General features: G+C 43.8%; 1 protein-coding gene across 1 annotated transcript; it reads right to left on the bottom strand.

The window, feature by feature from the left end:
• Positions 1 to 5,597: 5,597 nt before the first annotated feature.
• Positions 5,598 to 19,007, bottom strand: LOC146365457 (CD109 antigen-like). Its single transcript, XM_084914690.1, has 32 exons — positions 18,024 to 19,007; positions 17,737 to 17,891; positions 17,624 to 17,652; positions 17,294 to 17,527; positions 17,068 to 17,190; positions 16,936 to 16,975; positions 16,080 to 16,161; positions 15,898 to 15,988; positions 15,661 to 15,784; positions 15,469 to 15,578; positions 15,198 to 15,389; positions 14,849 to 14,950; positions 14,706 to 14,768; positions 14,229 to 14,399; positions 13,983 to 14,135; positions 13,265 to 13,331; positions 13,092 to 13,176; positions 12,898 to 13,015; positions 12,665 to 12,778; positions 12,250 to 12,468; positions 11,976 to 12,117; positions 11,359 to 11,535; positions 11,129 to 11,210; positions 10,795 to 11,026; positions 10,517 to 10,688; positions 10,215 to 10,405; positions 9,910 to 10,059; positions 9,758 to 9,823; positions 9,165 to 9,304; positions 6,944 to 7,100; positions 6,532 to 6,634; positions 5,598 to 6,460 (listed from the first exon to the last, which is right to left on the bottom strand). The coding sequence occupies exons 1-32, from the start codon at positions 18,101 to 18,103 to the stop codon at positions 6,273 to 6,275; spliced, it is 4,152 nt and encodes a 1,383-aa protein (XP_084770816.1). The 5' UTR covers positions 18,104 to 19,007; the 3' UTR covers positions 5,598 to 6,272.
• Positions 19,008 to 19,063: the final 56 nt, after the last annotated feature.

Below are 19,063 nucleotides of genomic sequence, written 5' to 3'. Positions count from 1 at the left end.
ATTCTCCACTAGGGGGCTTTCGCGCGTTCTCCTCACTGCAATAAACTACTGCATGAGAGACGCAAGTCATAATCACTCTCGTGATTCTTTTCCCCCTGTTTTCAGGGGTGTAACACCTGCACACACAGATATCCCCCTAAAATAGCTAAAAACTAAAAACTACTTCCAAAAACATTCAGCTTTGATATTAATGAGTTTTTTGGGTTCATTGAGAACATGGTTGTTGTTCAATAATAAAATTATTCCTCAAAAATACAACTTGCCTAATAATTCTGCACTCCCTGTAGTAGGCAGAGTTTGACATTTTCTGTTAGCTTTTCTGACACAAAAAGACAACAGAGAGATCTTAAGGGGGGATTTTTGGGCTTTCTGTCGTGTAAGAATCAGTTGCACAACCACAAAAGATAAAGTTTCCAAAGTTTTGAGGCAGTTTGGGAATATGCAAATGGGAGTTGACTGATGTCTCCCAAAGTTGCATTTCTGCTTTGCTGTACTTGTAGAGGTAGGATGATGTTCTCTCTAACGGTGCATAGAGTTCAGTCACAGTGTGCAGTGATGCCAACACCAACAGATCCCTACTGATTAGCACCAACATATAAAAAAAGATGGTAAAACACTTTTACTCTCTCAAAGCAACCACCGGGGGCACCAATGTGACTAAAAGTGGCCAAACCCCCAATAATTGTTGTTACATTGTACTTACATATTCCTTTTCTTTAATGACCACTTAAACACTTTAGACTAAAAGTCACCATTTTATTCTCTACACAAAGCAGTTTATCCGCCAAATATCTGCAGCCAGTTTAGAATCATCAAGTAACCAAACATGCATCGACTCGTCAACCCAGCAAGCTGAACTGGTGCTCCTTACAGGTGAACATTTTAATGTGGGAATCTATGGGAAATTATACTTGGAGCTAACTTTAGGTAGACCCTCAAGAAACTCCAGTTTTTGACTTTTAAAAATATTGTCCAGGCCATGTATTAATAATATGGAAACCCTTAGAGGTAATATTATAAAAACTGTGGGGTAGCTGCTGCGGTTTATCAATCACAAGTATCTTTGGGCTGAAGCACCTTTCCATATGTTTTAAGCCGTAAACAGCTTTGAGTTTCAGCTCTTTCTTGCTTATTGGGCTTAGTGCATCACTCTGATAGCAGCATTTTTGTGGGCAGCTACAAAACAAGAAGATGGCAGACTCCAAAAACAGGGGTAAAAAGTGCATCGTGGATTATTATGGACAAAGGAACAAGTCTGACACATGTTTTGTCACCTTTGCACCTTCCTGCAGGCTAAAGTACAGCAATACCTCTGAAATCTGCTTAAAAGAGTATATATGTATAGATTTCTCCCACAGCACATCCTCACTACAGTAAATTAAAAGTAGAAATATGTCAGATAAAGACATTAGTCCCTTTCCATCCTTCAGTGAGGCTGACTTTAATCAGTGATTTATAACTGAGAGAATAGTGAGGTTGCATCACTCAAAGTGCAGTTAATGAGGCGCTGTCAGACGACGAAACACAGAAGCTCGTATCAGACTCTGTACACTCCATCTCAACTCTGACTGGAGTATTTCCAGCAGCATTTCCAGCGTTCATTATCATCGTGTCGTATGTGAGTGAAAAAACAGCAGGAGTGGGGGTTTTCTCAGCTCGTGCCGTTCGTCGGTCCCATGATCCCTGCTTCTGCAGGAACATGCGCATGTGTGCACATGTGTTTAGCTGAGGGATGCACGGCCGGTGTGCATGTGTGTGTCCTCGGTGTGAAGTAATCACAGCAGTTTATCGCGCAGATTCAGACGTCTCAGTCAGACAGTGTTTGGTTCCTCATCAGACTGCAGGAACTCCCGCTCTTTCTGTGGGTTAGACACATAAATAACCCGTGTCAGTTAGATATGTCTGTGCAAACACAGTGCTGCTTTCTAGGGGCTTTTACATACATTTGTACTATACACATACTGCTTTGACTTTACTTCTGTCCGGCTCTCCTTCACGTCCACAGAGAATACAAAGGCACTAGCCCACGCACATACAGGAGCCGAGGTGGAAACCTGAATCCATCTGCTTCTGATTACTCTAATTGGGCAGAGAGTTTGAGTATATGTGCGACAGTTGAATTCAGGGTAGCTAAACCGAGCCTGGTGAAAACTGAGTTAAAAACCCGAGAGCCTGAGGTCACACCAGCATCTGCAGTTTGGGTTTGCTTCACTTGCATGTGTGCATGACTGGTTAAGTTATGTCTGACTTTTAATTTGAATCATTTGTTCTCTCATAATGCCTCTTTAGCTCACACGCAAAGAGTTAACAGAAGTCCGGAGATGAGTCAAGAAGTCATTGTGAGCCAGACTGAATCAATAACTGATAATCCAGAAGCTAGTCTTGTTGAAGCGTTTCCCGATGATGCTCTTTCACCACAATAAGAAAAAATACTACTTTTGTAGCATAATTTGATATTAAAAGGTCTGGAACCAGCTGAAGAGGTTATTCTCTCACAGTCAGAGTAAAGAAATGTAAATCAGTGGTTCCAAAATCGACCCACTTTCTTCACACCTTAGTCACAGTTTCAGCATCATTCATTATCATTTTCACCCTTCCTGATCCCGTCCGCTTAAGCATCCCATCACTTCGGCCTTTCAGTCCAGCCAACACTCAACACTCCTACCTTTAATTCCTCTGGATGTCCAGAGACACTAAAAGTCTGCTTATTCACGAGGCAGCAGTCATTAACTCTGTCTCCTTTTTCCTGGTGCGAGTAACGCAGCTCTGGCTTTAATCTGCCTGGTCTGTCTGTTGTTTCTCATCTTTTCTATCTCCACTTTCTCTTCACCCACACCAGACAGATGGTTTCCTTCCCTGTTTGGTTCTGCTGGACGTTTCTCTCTTTCAGGAATGTTTTTCTCCCCAATGTCATCAAATGAGCAGCTCACTGAGAATTGTTTCTGTGTCTTATTAAAGATACATAAAAAGAATGGAACTGATTATCTTTTGTCATTGTGCACATATTTTAAACATTTTTTTAATCTTTCTACCCTCCGGTCAGTTGCTTCAAGATTTGTTTTTATTAAGAAATTTTTATTAGACTTGCAGAATGCCCAGACATGCATCCACAGCCCCAGATTTGGGCAATAGCTTGTGGCTTCACTGGGCTTGTAGCAGCTCATACTTGTACAAATAAGAGTGAATTGCAGACACAAACATCAACAGACAATGATTCACATGAGTGAGTAGCCAAACATAATCTTTGGTGGTGACAAAGTATGAACCAGACTCCTCTGATGTCTGATATCATCTTTACCTGGATCATATCATGCTGGTATGATCAGACTAGGCCACGGGCAGGCTGACTAAGTGGACCTCTGCTCTGCTGCCCGGGATCCCCCCACCTCTCCTGCACGCTCTTGCATGGATTTGTCTGTCTGAGCTGGACTGTTCGGGGTCGCGTGGGGGTTGTGTAAATATTCACTCGCTACGGGTGGGAAGAAAGCTCCGAGGGATTTTCCATGACTTACTCTGGTGAATGAAGCATTCCTTGCCAAACAAACGCAGCATCCCCCTCTCCGCGCAGACGGGGAATCACTGAGGTAGCATCACCAGGGACACCAAGCTTCCATTCATCTTTGTTGTTGCTTCCACCGCGAATTTCTGTCACAACACCCACAGCAGCGATTTTCCATATGATGCCGTTGTTTGTTTGGATGGCAATTGTTTCCTGCTGATGTCATCTGGAGCTGGACCACGGGGAGCAATTATCTGCCTGTTTTTGGAAGAAAACTTGCGCCGGATTAAAGCATCAAACTCACCAGATGCGATTCCTAACCGCGCCATCCCAAAGTGAATAACTGCGGTCACAAAAGCACCGGTTATCGTGTAATTTATCATTATAATATTATAGTATATCATATAACAACCGCTGCTGAGTATACAAAGCAACATGGTTACTGCACTTAAATATGTGTGTCCCTGTCATCTAACTTTTCCACTTTGATGGGAGAGTTTGATCAAGTTCATCAAGCGGCAGATTTCAGTTAAACAAAAAAGATTCATACGCAAAAAATCTGTCGCTGATCGGAGCTACACTCAGCTTCTGTCCAGCAGCAGCTGCATTAGCTCCCATCAGGAGATGGAGCTCATAAATAACCATCTCCTTCACTGAGTTTAACCCATCTGCATCTCCGAGGCGCGTAGCCAGCGTTATACCTCTGTACAGCCACACTGAGGGGAAGGAATCATCACGAATCTGATTTATGAGTCTGGGGCTCGATGTTGACCTGGGTATGATAAGACCAAAATATGGATTCCAGAAACTTCTGCAAAAGCAGACAGGAGGGATTTCAGGGGGAAAGGTGTGCTTTTTAATCTTCTGCTTCTGCTCACAACCAGGTGTGGGGAAATTCTCCTAAAGCTATAAATCCTCTTAGCTCTCTCCCATACCAAGTGCTTCTTTCCTCCCAGCTAATGTAAAACCGAATGCTTTGCTGATCCTAAGCTGTCTGTCAGTTAAGGACATTAGACACTCGTCAGGCCTGACGCATAGTTAGTGCATGACATCATGGGCACCGCATGCGCTCCCGATCGTCTGTTTTCATAGCGTGACCCACGACACAGCAGGGTCAGCGAGGGTCATTTACTACGACCTTTATGTGTGTGGAGTTTTCCCAGGCACGGTTAAAACATGCAGTAAAAAATGCATTAACAAGAAGTTATTAAAATGGCAGCTTTTTCATTTCGATGCATCAACATTTCATCCTGTAACTTTGTTAAAATGCTCACGGGTGCATTTATTCTAAGCAGAGCAGTTTTATTTCTAATATCACCTCTCTGTATCATGATAACTGCTGACTTTATTGGCAATATTAAATGTTAAAGAAACAAGACAAATGTAGCTTTTATGGCTCCAGCCTGAACTTTGAGACCATCTTTATTATGATACCAAGACTGCCATCTAGTGTTTGACATTCACAACTGCAGCTTTGGCGCTTTTCTTGGAACAGCTTTCAGGTTAACGTGATGGTAACTGGTGAGGTTTACGTAAGTTTAGGTTAAACTGCTGAAAGCTCCTGGTGTGCTGCCACACTTCAGTAATTTTGGATTATATAATGACTAAAAACAGCAACATATGTGAGCATTAGGGGGAGGAGCCGGTGGGATAAGCACAAGAGCATGCAGACACTAAGGATATGTATGTACTGCACAAAAATGGAACGACAGGAGCTTTACCTTTAGCTTGGGAGGAATTAAGGCAAGGAAATAATTTATGAGATCTTCTCACAGGCTGCACAGCCAAAAGCTGAAGGTCCAGATGTGAGTCGGTTTCCTTTTTGTGGAACATCTAATGTTCTGCTTTCCATGTCTGCTTTTACTTATGAACCGAAAAGCTTCATTGTCCCTGGAGGGAAACCACTTTGCCAATGAGCCTTTCAAAAAATATTTTACATAAAAACCAGACGTGCATTTCCATTAAAATGCAAAAAACTCTGATAGCTTATTAAAAGAAAGAACAAGTCACCAAGTGTGAGGTCAAAGGTCATGTTCAGCTTCAGATTTTATGCAACCCAGTAAATGTTAAAGTGGTGTGAATTATTGCCACTATAAAACAGATCAGCAGAAAGTTTATTAGACAGTTTATGTTGTGCAAACCTAAACATGCATTTGTTCTGAGATACAGTAACAATTATTTTAATGATACCATCAGTAACGTCAAACCTGGTTACTTCCCCTTTTTCAGTGTACCTGCAAACTCAGTGGGGTGAGTGCTGCTTCACTCCAGCAGGTTATTCAACTCAATACCAACAGGGATTAAAAACATTAAAGCTACAAGTCAGACACTTGCTGGAAGTCTGCAGAGCTGTACAATAATCCTTTTTAGCATTTATATGACTCTGGGCAGCTCAGTACATCTGCATTTCCTGCCAACAGAGACACAACAGGGCATGTGTGCAAATGAGGGAAAAACGTCACCTTAATTTTTCTGTTTGCTACTATCGGCTACAGCACTCCTTCATTTAATGGTTCATTTAAGCTTTAAACTTTAAAGAAGCTTTAAATGGAAATGCGTCTGTTTTAGATGGTATGTGTTAGATAAAAAGAAATGTAACACGTTTCCACAACCAGTCATTTCATATTCACATCTTTACAAAAAAGGAGACGTTGTTAACAGCAGAGAGCACTAAACAAAGGAACAGTCAACTAGATAGAACGAGGCCAAAATGAGTTTTGTATAAAAGACACATATATATCCAGTGCATATGAATGTGTGCATCCAAGTCCATCTAACCGACTAAAACAAGAAAAACAGTGAGTCCGAGAAACAGGCAGCTGAAGCTGTAGGCAGCCATCGACTGAGCGGACATGGTGATGGTGATTCCAGGCCTGCAGAGATCACAGTTTGCACCACAGAAGAAGCAGGAGTCCATGCCGGGCAGACCTTGCGAATTGTACGTGCTCATCGCGTTTCTCGCTGAAATTAAAAATATGATCATTCACATTATATATTTTTTTAAAAACTACACTATTCACAGTCGTACTCACTTGGCTCATAGTAGTCGTAAACGCGTGCCACAGCTTCGTGCACGCGGGCCACTTTGTAGTTTCTGACGAGGGGAAGGTTGATACAAACCTCTGACTTGTTGAGCTGCAAATGACACCAGAATAATGTCACTACGCACGTGATGTAATCGGATTCCTGCTATTTTATCAACATGCATTTTCATTTAATATAGGAAACCAGTGCTGGTGAAGCATTGCAGGGCAAATGTTTGAAGAAACAAAACATGTTTCCTGCTCCAAAGTAACAGAAACTGCTTCCCTACAATTTGAATTTTAACGCGGGCGTGTTGGTGCCGATGACCTGACAAGGGGTTAATATCACACCCAAATAATACGCTTAGAGCGGGTTTTAAAGCTTCACGCTGATTCCCGTTAGGCTGCTTCAAACACTTACTGAATCCAGGTACAGGATGACTTTCTCAGGTGCCGTCTCCACCTTCCTGATAACAGCTGATTGGACAGCAGCCTCAGGAGAGAGTGTGAACCCGCTGAGCAGGCCTACATCCAATATAACCATACCTGTGTGAGGTATCAGCTGACTGTCCTTTAATCTGGAGAGGACAAATTTTTCAGAGTGTTTAACATGCATAGTAACCAAATGATGATAAATCTTTTTGTCTGCGTAGGTTCTCAGTCATCCAGCTCATAGTAATGGATGTTTCACCTCAAAACGTCTTCAAGAAACTTGATTTTGTTTTAAAGCTCCTTGGATAAATCATCTTCTTTTACCCGCTCCCTTTAGGGGTGGCCACAGCAGATCATCGGCCTCCATCTTCCCCTGTCCCAGCATCCTCCCCGTCACACTAACCCTCTGCATGGCCTCCTTCACTACATTCATGAATATTCTGTGAGGTCTTCCATCGTCCACCATCCCTCCTCTGCACGTGTCCAAACCATCTCAGCTGTGCCTTTCTGACTTTACAGGGAGTGCAGAATTATTAGGCAAGTTGTATTTTTGAGGAATAATTTTATTATTGAACAACAACCATGTTCTCAATGAACCCAAAAAACTCATTAATATTAAAGCTGAATGTTTCTGGAAGTAGTTTTTAGTTTGTTTTTAGTTTTAGCTATTTTAGGGGGATATCTGTGTGTGCAGGTGACTATTACTGTGCATAATTATTAGGCAACTTAACAAAAAACAAATATATACCCATTTCAATTATTTATTTTTACCAGTGAAACCAATATAACATCTCCACATTCACAAATATACATTTCTGACATTCAAAAACAAAACAAAAACAAATCAGCGACCAATATAGCCACCTTTCTTTGCAAGGACACTCAAAAGCCTGCCATCCATGGATTCTGTCAGTGTTTTGATCTGTTCACCATCAACATTGCGTGCAGCAGTAACCACATCCTCCCAGACACTGTTCAGAGAGGTGTACTGTTTTCCCTCCTTGTAAATCTCACATTTGATGATGGACCACAGGTTCTCAATGGGGTTCAGATCAGGTGAACAAGGAGGCCATGTCATTAGTTTTTCTTCTTTTATACCCTTTCTTGCCAGCCACGCTGTGGAGTACTTGGACGCGTGTGATGGAGCATTGTCCTGCATGAAAATCATGTTTTTCTTGAAGGATGCAGACTTCTTCCTGTACCACTGCTTGAAGAAGGTGTCTTCCAGAAACTGGCAGTAGGACTGGGAGTTGAGCTTGACTCCATCCTCAACCCGAAAAGGCCCCACAAGCTCATCTTTGATGATACCAGCCCAAACCAGTACTCCACCTCCACCTTGCTGGCGTCTGAGTCGGACTGGAGCTCTCTGCCCTTTACCAATCCAGCCACGGGCCCATCCATCTGGCCCATCAAGACTCACTCTCATTTCATCAGTCCATAAAACCTTAGAAAAATCAGTCTTGAGATATTTCTTGGCCCAGTCTTGACGTTTCAGCTTGTGTGTCTTGTTCAGTGGTGGTCGTCTTTCAGCCTTTCTTACCTTGGCCATGTCTCTGAGTATTGCACACCTTGTGCTTTTGGGCACTCCAGTGATGTTGCAGCTCTGAAATATGGCCAAACTGGTGGCAAGTGGCATCTTGGCAGCTGCACGCTTGACTTTTCTCAGTTCATGGGCAGTTATTTTGCGCCTTGGTTTTTCCACACGCTTCTTGCGACCCTGTTGACTATTTTGAATGAAACGCTTGATTGTTCGATGATCACGCTTCAGAAGCTTTGCAATTTTGAGACTGCTGCATCCCTCTGCAAGATATCTCACTATTTTTGACTTTTCTGAGCCCGTCAAGTCCTTCTTTTGACCCATTTTGCCAAAGGAAAGGACGTTGCCTAATAATTATGCACACCTGATATAGGGTGTTGATGTCATTAGACCACACCCCTTCTCATTACAGAGATGCACATCACCTAATATGCTTAATTGGTAGTAGGCTTTCGAGCCTATACAGCTTGGAGTAAGACAACATGCATGAAGAGGATGAAGTGGACAAAATACTCATTTGCCTAATAATTCTGCACTCCCTGTAACTCAGAAGAGCAAAATCCGATCCGTCCCTCTGATCTACTCATTTCTAATCCATCCTTTCAGGCTGGGTTAACCAAATAAAGATAAATACAGTACATAGAAACGTACTGTCCATGTGTGAACCGCTCACCTTGTGCATACAGACAACATCATGTGATTGCGGTCGCTGCCATCAGCAGCATCGATTCGTAATGAGAAAGCTTCCTCGTCCGCAGCTTGCTGGTGGTTCTCTGCAAAAGTTTCCCTCTCCAAGTGGTAAAAGACGTTCAGCTGTAGTCATGGAAACAGTTACAAATGTTTGATTATCGATTAAAAGCTGAAGTATACAGTTAAAAGAAAAAACACGTCTCATACAAAAACTAACAGCACAACGGAGAGATTAACCTTTCACCTCAGTTCTCCTCTCAGCGATTTTATCTGCAGTGCAGACGGATGCTGTCTGATGTTAATTGCTTGGGCTCCATTATGATGCAGCATTTTCATTTATTTAGCATTTATGATGCACAACGTTGTGCTAAGAGAAGCTATCGCGCACAGCTGCTGCTGCAGTTTATGCTGCTCGTGCGCTGGTGGTTAAACCGTCTGTCGAGCTCAACACGATGGAGGAAACATTCCTGATGTGTAAGGGCTACTTCCAGTTTCTCATCAAATCTGTACCTTACAAATAATTCCTGAAATGGAACCACGGCGGTACACAGAAACAGAGAAGCCGTACAACTGCACCTGAAATGTGGCAAAGCCTCTGCCTTCCATGTATATTTTTAGATGCAGATCGTTTTCAGCAGGAATCTGAGAAACATGAAATGAAAATTGGAGATTAAATAAATTTCAGTTACTGTACATATCAACCATCTAACGCCAGGTAACGGATGCACCTCTTGGCTTTGATATGTTCGATAGTTGGTGGCGTTGATTCGAAACTGTGATGAAGATTCTGGAGAAGACACACTGACCATGAGGTTGATGGCATTGGCGCCGCTGAACGCTGCGTAGGAAGCCAGAGCCTGGAGAGCTACTACTGTGTCCTGAGGAAGGGAACGGAAAATGCAGCCATCGTGGATAAATATCGACTTTAGGGGCAGAATGTGGGAATATTTGTGAGAATCCATGGCGGAGCTGAAAAATGCTGTATATCTATACACAGGTGAGAATCAGTAAGAGGAAAAGAGGTTTGTCTCACCTGTGTTGTTCCGTAGCCTCCTAGATGGTTTCTCTGTGTGCTTAACCACTTCATTTGTGTAATGCCATCAAAGAGTGAGCCACGGTTGATGTGAGCTAGCAGCACATACGAGGCCATCTCGATCTGTGCTGAGGGCAGCTTCTGGTTACGTGACCTCAGGCCTGCAGACGAGCTCCACATCATCACTCCATCTAAGAGAATAACCACAGGCTAACTGACACGGCCACTGTGTAAGTTGGTAAGTAAAGGATGGGATGTTGCTGTTTTTATAAAAGCTTCAGATAGAAAAAAGGCTGAGTCACCGATGTAGTCCGCTCTCTTGCTGAGCTGAGTCAGTGCGGTGAAAGAGACGGGGCTGTTGACCAAAGCTAAAGCGTAAGCCGTCAGACACAGGCTGTAGTTACTGATCACTTCACTGGACACTTTGTCCTCCAGGTACTTTCTGGCCAGAGACACACTGGCTTCGTGTATCTCCTTCATACAGAGAAACCAATACAGTATTATTAGCATCCGCAGACATCCTGTCCATTTAAATATCAGCTTCTAGAAAGCTTAAAAATAGATTTCTGCCCTAACTCACTGTGTAGATTTCATCCTGCAAAAGTGCAATCAGGACATAAGCCGTCAGCGCCACCGGGCCCTTATCCAGCCCTCCCTGCATCTCGGTGTGGATCAGTCTGCCCACCTCACTGAACTCTCCTTGGGGGCCCTGGCGTTTTAAGAGCCAAGACACAGCCCTGTCCAGGACGTTCTGGTCTATCTTCACGTAGGGCTGAGCCTGGAGGAAGCAGCGCAGCACAAAGGCCGTCAGCCTGGATCCAGAGAAAGACGAGAGGCGAGAGAAGAAGGAGCATCAGCAAATTTGCGATTTTAGAGAAAACATGTATGAAAATAGACCACACGGGTGACCTTACCATGTGCTGCCAGAGGTGTCGCTGTTTCCAAAAGCACTGAAGGAACCGTCTTCTCTCTGGTAGGACAACTGTTTCTGATAACCTTACAGCAAAAAAGCAAAAAGGCTTGTGACAAACCCCTTAATGGGCTCAGAGAACCTTAAATTTAACACTCAGAAGACGTTCTTATATATTGTGATAACTAGTTCTCCAGGTCAGTGATCTTTATGAGTGACCAAGGTCCATCTAACCTTCCATCATGTAAGCTTGAGCCTTGCTCCTGAGCTCTTGGTCATCCTGGTTTGAAGTGTCCAGGTACTGGATAACATATACACTTGGAGCAAAGTGGATCATGTTCTGTTCCCCACATCCAAGCGGCAGCTGAACCGGTGAACCCAAGTTGTTGATGGTCAAAGCCAGGATATCGCCTGCGAGAAGCAGCAGGACAGAGGATGGAAAGATTTAACGGATGAACAACATGTTTGTTTTTGAGCAATTTGAGCTGGAAGGTGAGACCGGAATGGGAACAGAAAGTGTCTGTTTCACCAGACGAGGGTTCAAATAAGGTAACTTTTGAATGGAATATAAAGAGTATTTTTTTTTAAATGGGCACCTTGAAAGTCGGGGAAGTGGCTTAAATGACACGTTACAGAAGGATGGAAAAAAAACAGCCTCACTGAGCAGGAAGCCGCAGTTCTGCAAGATGAAACGTTTATCCTGCAGCTGACTATCAAGACAAGCGCCGAACCTGAAATCTATAGCTGAGGAAAATCCCGACGCTTGCTTTTCTGCTAATGATACATGCCTAAATGACTCAAAGTAAACAAACTGCATCCACAAACAGTAAGAGGACAAACGGCAGACTTACCAGCCAGTACCACACGGGCCCTCTGACTGCCGGGCACCACATTTGGGGGGAAGGAGAAGGAGAGGGCTGTGGATTTGTTCCGTTTCTCCGGTTCCATCTCCAGGAACAGCGTCTGAGAGAAGTACTGTTCAACTCCCTCGGGCTTCAGGAACATGGAAGCATTTCAGTGTTATGATAAGAATAACTGTGCCGCATAAGTTCAAAAGCACATCTTGTAGCGACATCATGTTGCAGGCACCGTCCTATGCTCAGACATCTCCTTGCTTTATCATACCTTCACCATCACTCTCCAAACAAGACTGTCTGAGGCCTCTGCAGACACGGCATCCACGGATATCTCCACCTCACCCAGAGCCAAAGGCCTCACAGGGAACAGAGCTGAAGCAGAGCCGTGACTCTCTACGGTGACTTTCTGAGCATTGATAACAGATGCATCTTTTCGGTGTGTCAGAACAAACTCAAAGGACTTGCTCTGTGCTAGCAGCACGATGACCTACATATGCAGAGAAATGTATGACAGCAAAGCGCAATCTTTAAAAACAGGGAAAATATGCCGCGCCAGAAATGATGGAAGTGAGCAATAATTCATGCGACAGGGAGAGACTCGGATCTCTGTCGATAGATGTCAGATTATTTACCAAACTCGGCCTTATTCAGCTACAATGTACCACAAAGTGCGTCCTACATACATCCATCTCCTGCTCCAAATGGTTGATGATCTTCACTTCCAACACAATCTCCTCTCCTCTGATGAGGAGTGATGGGGCGCCCAGAGACAAGGAAAAATCTTTGGAGACAGTCAGCTGTCGATGAAACAACATAAGCGAGAGTTATTAAGAAGGTCGGGGAAGATAACTCCTCAGCATCTCAGTTCGTAAAGAAGGAAACACGAATACCAGAAATGTGAAGAGTGTTTTGTTACCTTTTGCAGCACAGGAGTGAAGCCCAAGCCCAGGTTCTCCGACATCACCAGTGCTAAAGCTCCCATAGCAGTAATGCCATCTGGAACGAGTATTTTCTCACTTGTCCAAGTCCTATTCCTGAGAGAAAGGAAAAAGCAGCAATATTCAGTGAACTAATGGATCAGATGAATCACCTTCCCCTCTCAGCCCTTACCTAACATTAGTGTCCAACCACAGCAAAGCTTCAGCACCATCCATCCAGTGGTGCCAGTCCTTGTGCACCTCTGGGGCATGTCCTTCTGAAAGCCATGAGATTGTATTTATAGCACTGAAGATGCAAAGTCAAGTCAGTATCGTAACTACAAAAAAAAAAAACAGCCATTTTACCATTTTTAGGTCCAGGCTGGTTTTTCCTGTATAATCTCGTATTGGTCAGGATCTTAAGATCACGGTCCTGTGGTGGGACAGGAAGAGGAAAAATGGGTAACAGTGAATCTGTTTGGGTGAGAAAGTTTTTAGATGGATCGTTGTCAGATCACCACATGAGTTAGAAGTCAGGTGTGATGTAAAGTCTAAGCGTCTTTATAGAAATCTGAGGGGATCGCAGTTTTTAAATGATCTATTCTACCACACACACACACCTACACTCTCACACACACACACACACACACACACACTCACACCTACACTCTCACACACACACACACTCTACAGGCTGTCAGAGCTTTGGAGGTGAGAAAAGGTGACGCTTTGTTTCCTCTATTGCAGCGATCCATAAGCCTCAGGTCCTGAATCCAGAGCACTAAGGTTACCAGCTCTTAGAAACAGGAGTCACCTCCTAACAAAGCAGACAGATATGTTATATCTGGACGAGCCGGTTTAGTGATCACTTTTTCAATTTCCGTGCAGTATCTAACTGGGAACAGTGTGCTGGGGGACTGAGGTGACTGGGAGAACAAAATGAAGGAAATCCTGCGGTATCTAAAACAGGCGACTTTCTGACGAAGGTTCGCAGGAGCTCATGTTTCACAGATGAATTTTAAGCTTTTGTCTGCAGACATAATCAGCATTTATACAGAAGGAAGCATGGTTACTGCGGTCATACCCCTTCCCCTTTAAAGTTCAGATCAGGCTGCAGGGCGTCATCGTGTGTCCCCATTACCGTGACTGCCAGCTGAGACCTGGATTCAAGACCGGTCACAGTCAGCGATACCTGCTCACCTGGCTGGGCCCTTTCACTGCTCCAGTTTAACGACACCTGAGGGAAGCACGAACACAGAGTACGGCACAGGATGAAGAGGATTACTGTTGGGAATTCATTAGAGCAATATAATAAAACGAGATCCTGTACATAGCTGTCTTGACTGATGCATATTTGTGCCGCGTCGCTGATAATCTCGCCGTCAGACAGGATGCAGTAAACGGTGACACAGGCCGCAGGAGCCCAGGACAGCGCTGGGGTCAGAGAGAAGGACGAGGAGTTTTGGGTCCCAGCAGCTACCACCTGACCTTTAGAGCTCACCTACAAAATACATACATTACTAAATCATTGTTGGGTTGAAGAAGTGTCACGGACAGGTGCACAACTTCCCGTAACGGTGTTTAAACACACACATAGTACTCTGCATTAATGAGTAATGGTGTGTAACACAAGAAAGCCACAGAAATGATTTACAGTTAGAAGCTTAGACACTTACGTGCTGGCCACTGTAAGATTTTCTTGCAATTCATAAGATTAATTTTACTTTACAATATGTTGCATGTTGTCCTTAATGCAGAAAAGATGCAGAAAATAAAATGCACACACTGTGTATTTAACCAAACATACCACAAAGTGAAGCTTGGTCAGGTTAAAGGTGCTCTCTACATTTATCTGCAGAGGCAATCCAATCTGGAAATTAAATAAATATAGTTACATTTTGGATACATGCAGCTGTGATATATTAAAAATATTAACTTTGTATATAATACCTGTGCAGATGTGTTGCCGGGGGCGATCTGAACATACGAGTCGCTTGGAGAGGAGAAGTTGTTGGAAATCTTCAGAGTCTCCTCACTGGACTGAAATCTGGCCTAAAAATCAGTATTTATAGCAGTAAGATAAAGAAAATGTGCACTTATGAACTGATGTTCTCCATCTTTCTTTGTTCTTCTGAAAACATAAATTAAAAACACGACCTCTGATGTTTTAAGTCCTTTCTCTTAAATTTAATGTCATCTTTTACGCTACTGAAACTCTTCAGCTTACAAGCAACAAAAGTACAGAACTGTGATTGTTCTGCAAGTCCACCTTTGCGTGTTGGAGAATTACATTACTGACCTGAATAAAGAGCGTCACAACTTGAGCCTGTAATTTAGACCTGATGCGGACGTCCCCGTCCTCAGACACACGGAGTATCAGAGCTGTGGGTTCTGCGTTTTTCACAGACGTTATCTGATTGATTTGAACCACAGCAGAGTGCTTTAGATCCACTGAGCTGAGCGGCTTCCTGTCGTATCTTGAGATCCTGAGCTGTGAAACAGAGGAGGCACTAATACTGTGTCCAAAAGGCTCTGACATGTGAGTTATGATAATAATAATAACAACTCACGTTTGTAGAGAAGTGTAACGACGGCTTTAGTGTGGGTGGAAAATCGTGGAATGTGAGCTGGAATACATTCTGCATCAGGTGGACTTTCACGGTTTTGTTCACTTTAAACCCTTAACAAAGAATATTATGTTGTTTGGTGAAGTTAAAGTTATTATACTTGCAGCAACGCTGGTTTATTAAAATGCGTCATACCTGTGGTGCTGTCGTTAACAGAGACAGTAACGTGCACAGTGGGACGACCGTCGCTGCTAACTGATGAAGTATGCAGAGCCTGGAGTTGATCGTTGCTGAAGAAAAACTGTGTTGATCCGTAGAACTGAAAGAGAAGGTTAAAAATGACAGACAGTGTCTCTTATAGTTTCTATTCCTGTTTCAGGTTATGACTAAAGATATGAAAAACTGAAGAAACGGGGACACGAAGAACTTCACCTCTTTAGTTTGCATAGCAGAGGTCGTGTTGCTCATTGCAGACTCCAGAGAAACAACTAATGTTCCACCTAAGGGTCGTCCACCGGGGTACCTAAATGGAAAAACACACTAATACTGCTTCACTTGCTTCACTTATATGTATGAAAATATGATATTTGCTGAAATGATCCAGATGAGCTCACAGTGCTCTCACTGATCCTGAGACGTCATCTCCAGCAAGGATGTGTGACGGCGTCTTGATCAGAACGTCAAAGTGTGGGCGCTCTGTGAGACAGGATGGTCATTTTGGTAGATCTCAGTTTAATCCTAGTTTCGACACCAAGAACAAAGCACTGCAGAAGTGGACGCTGGGAAAATTACAAGCTGACCTGAGATTCAACAAGAAGATTAGAAGATCCGTCAAAACAAAAATGTCAGCGAGTGGCGTGACAGGAAGATCGCCAAAGGGAACAGACGTTGCCATTTGGGAACTGTGACTTTAAATCATTTAGAAAATGTAGAGCTGAAGTACGTGGCGATTCTGCAGCAGGGGTGTCAAATATAAAGCCTGGGGGCCAGAATCGGCCCGTCGAAGACTACAGTTGACCCGACAGGATGGAAAATATGAAAGAGGGCATCAATTTAAGCCCAAAGAATCAGGCTGACAGATTTCCTTCATTTACTACAGCAGCATGTAGTTGAAACTGCATGTCTTTTTTTCCCATATCAAAATATTTCAGGGATCAAATGTGCAGTCAAACTTCTTTACACCGACAGAAAGGGGAGTTTCACTGGTCCGGCCCACTTCAGGGGCTGTTTGTGGCTCACAATGCAAAATGAGTTTGACATTCCCGTTTTAGAGGGAAAGTCAAGGCATCGCGAAAGGATTTGGATAAATCCTAGGCATTAAATGTAATAGGAATCCATCCAGCTGTTGTCAGAATGATTCACTCTGAACCACTGATGTTGTTCAGGTCAACCAGTGCCGTCTATCCTCAAACTGACCGATCAAACATAAACCATCACCATTATATTGGAATAAATCGATATGCACGTTACCATGAAGCTCCACAACAAACTGCTTCTCGTCAGTCACACCCTGCATGTAAGAAGAGGGAAGCTCGGATGAGAAGATATTACTTCTTATTCCATCACAGCGTGCAGAGGGGAAAACAACAACAACAACCCTACATTCACAGTAGCTGCGATCACCCAGCGTCCAAGAGCAGCCGTCTGGGACAAAGGGAATTCTCGCAACACGATTCCCAGATTGGCCGTGGACTCCCACCTGTCAATGATATTCCCACTGGGATCCTGCATGTAAGAAAGGAATATCAGTGAAGGTCCCAGTGAGCAATGAAAAAAAAGAACAGAGTTCCTGTGGCTTTGTTCTTTCACACAGACAATAGAGACACACCCGTACAGAGAGATCCACTCTGTCCTTGTATGGATGGTTATCCAGCTGAACACACATGGCTCTGACTTTGACTGTGTCCCCTGGATGGTAGCAGGATCTGTCAGTTTGGATGAAGGTGAACACATTCCTGGGACTGAAGGTTAGGGTGGTGGTGTTGGTGAAAATGACACTGTTTCCTTTGTAGCCCCGCACCGTCAGGTTTAAGAGGGAATTCTGGGTTAAGGAGTCAGGAATCTGGAGCGATGACATAAGTGTTAACACTGTGATCCCAGTCAGAAAGACTTTGTTTTTCCCTCTACTGCCGTGAGAAGAAATAAAAACTATACTTACAGGAGGAAGCGTGAGGACACTCGTCAAACCTTTAAAACAGAATGACCTTTTAACCCTCCCGAAAGTTAAAAGAAACTAATTCAAGCTTGAATCGGCTTGTGTCTGCACATCACCTTCTTGGAAGTCTTTGGTCAGCGATACTTTGGTGCTTCCACGTCCCAGTTCAGCCGTCACCGTGCCCGGGAAGTCTCCGAACACTGTGACGGCCAGAGGAGTCGGCGTGCCAGCGTGCACCACCTCTGGACCGGAGATCAGATACAACGTAGCACTGGCACAGAGGAAAGAAAGGTGTGTTACTGATGAACGGAGGTGGTTGTGCGCCATCAATTCATTCACGAATGCAGGCGTTCTCGTTCAGGAAACGAACGCGACTCCCTTCATACCAAATTCCACCACTTACCCGGATGAATTCTGCGTCCGACCAGAAACGGCAAAACTCACAACTTTGAAACAAACAGCTAGGGTCCAGATCGCGTTCATGTTCACAGTCACGCTTCGAATGTTTGCTTCTGACCCCAAACTGACAGCAAACGCTTCACTTTACCTGTACCTGAGTGACCAAGCTCCTCCTCCTGTCCTCCTGCCAGGGCCCCAGGGGGCTGCTCTCACACGCATAGGAAGATTAGGAAGCATATCACACGCAGCACACATAAAGCATAGCAGGGGGGTGTTCATACACTCGACACCTTTGCCTGGGGAGAGACCAGCATCATTTGTCTGTGGAGACAATTCCAATCCACTTCCAAAGCCCGGAAAGACACACACCGAGGTGTTATTGTATCCATAACAAGGAGAGATCATCTTAAATGTCACAAGGAACAGAAAACTGCATGTGTATTAGACACAAAACGACCATATTATTTGAAAACGGAGACCACCAATCAAATCTCTATTGTTTTAGGAAATATTTCGCTACATTACAGGACTCTGTGGGCTACTAATTGAATACAAAGCCATATTAGCACAATTCAGCTATGTAATAAACAGGCTTGACATTTTAATTATCCCGTGACAACAAAGGACGACAGGCTGGCAGTGGGTGTTGCGTCTCTGGAGGAAGTGATGAGACTGATCTGACAGTTGTCTGAAACCCTCCCTCTCCGCTGATCTCAGGCGCTTTCACACAAATGAGTTTTGTCTTTATAATTGCTTGTTTAGAAGTTTATAGACATAAATACAGGTTGGACAAAGAAAACGAGGTAAAAATAGCATCGCGGTGATTATGAGTTGACATGATGGGTGCAACACTGACCGTGCTGTAGCCACTAAGTGGCAATTAAATTTTTTTACTGAGGAATAACAGCATGATGCAGGCAAACAGAAGCATGCATAACCTTATATTCACCAGCAGGTGGCAGTAAAGCCAAGGTTAAGCCAATTTCAAACACGAGCTCCTCCCAGTTCAAAACAGAAGAGATGAGAATGTTGAGCCAAAAGCCC

The sequence above is a fragment of the Perissodus microlepis genome, chromosome 19 (genome assembly GCF_051167445.1).
Source record: "Perissodus microlepis isolate ML-2025 ecotype Zambia chromosome 19, ASM5116744v1, whole genome shotgun sequence".
Taxonomy (NCBI): Eukaryota; Metazoa; Chordata; class Actinopteri; order Cichliformes; family Cichlidae; genus Perissodus; species Perissodus microlepis.
Note: the sequence above shows the minus strand (reverse complement) of the source record. Positions and strands in the feature narration are given on the sequence as shown.

What these genes read in the sequence shown, in the direction of transcription:
- LOC146365457 (XM_084914690.1), bottom strand. Translation starts at nt 18,103, where the DNA reads ATGAACGCGATCTGGACCCTAGCTGTTTGTTTCAAAGTTGTGAGTTTT. An exon ending in GTGTCCTCACGCTTCCTCCT is followed by an intron (nt 17,528 to 17,623) that starts GTAAGTATAGTT and finishes TCATCGCTCCAG; the next exon opens with ATTCCTGACTCCTTAACCCA. An exon ending in TCAGGATCAGTGAGAGCACT is followed by an intron (nt 15,989 to 16,079) that starts GTGAGCTCATCT and finishes TTTTCCATTTAG; the next exon opens with GTACCCCGGTGGACGACCCT.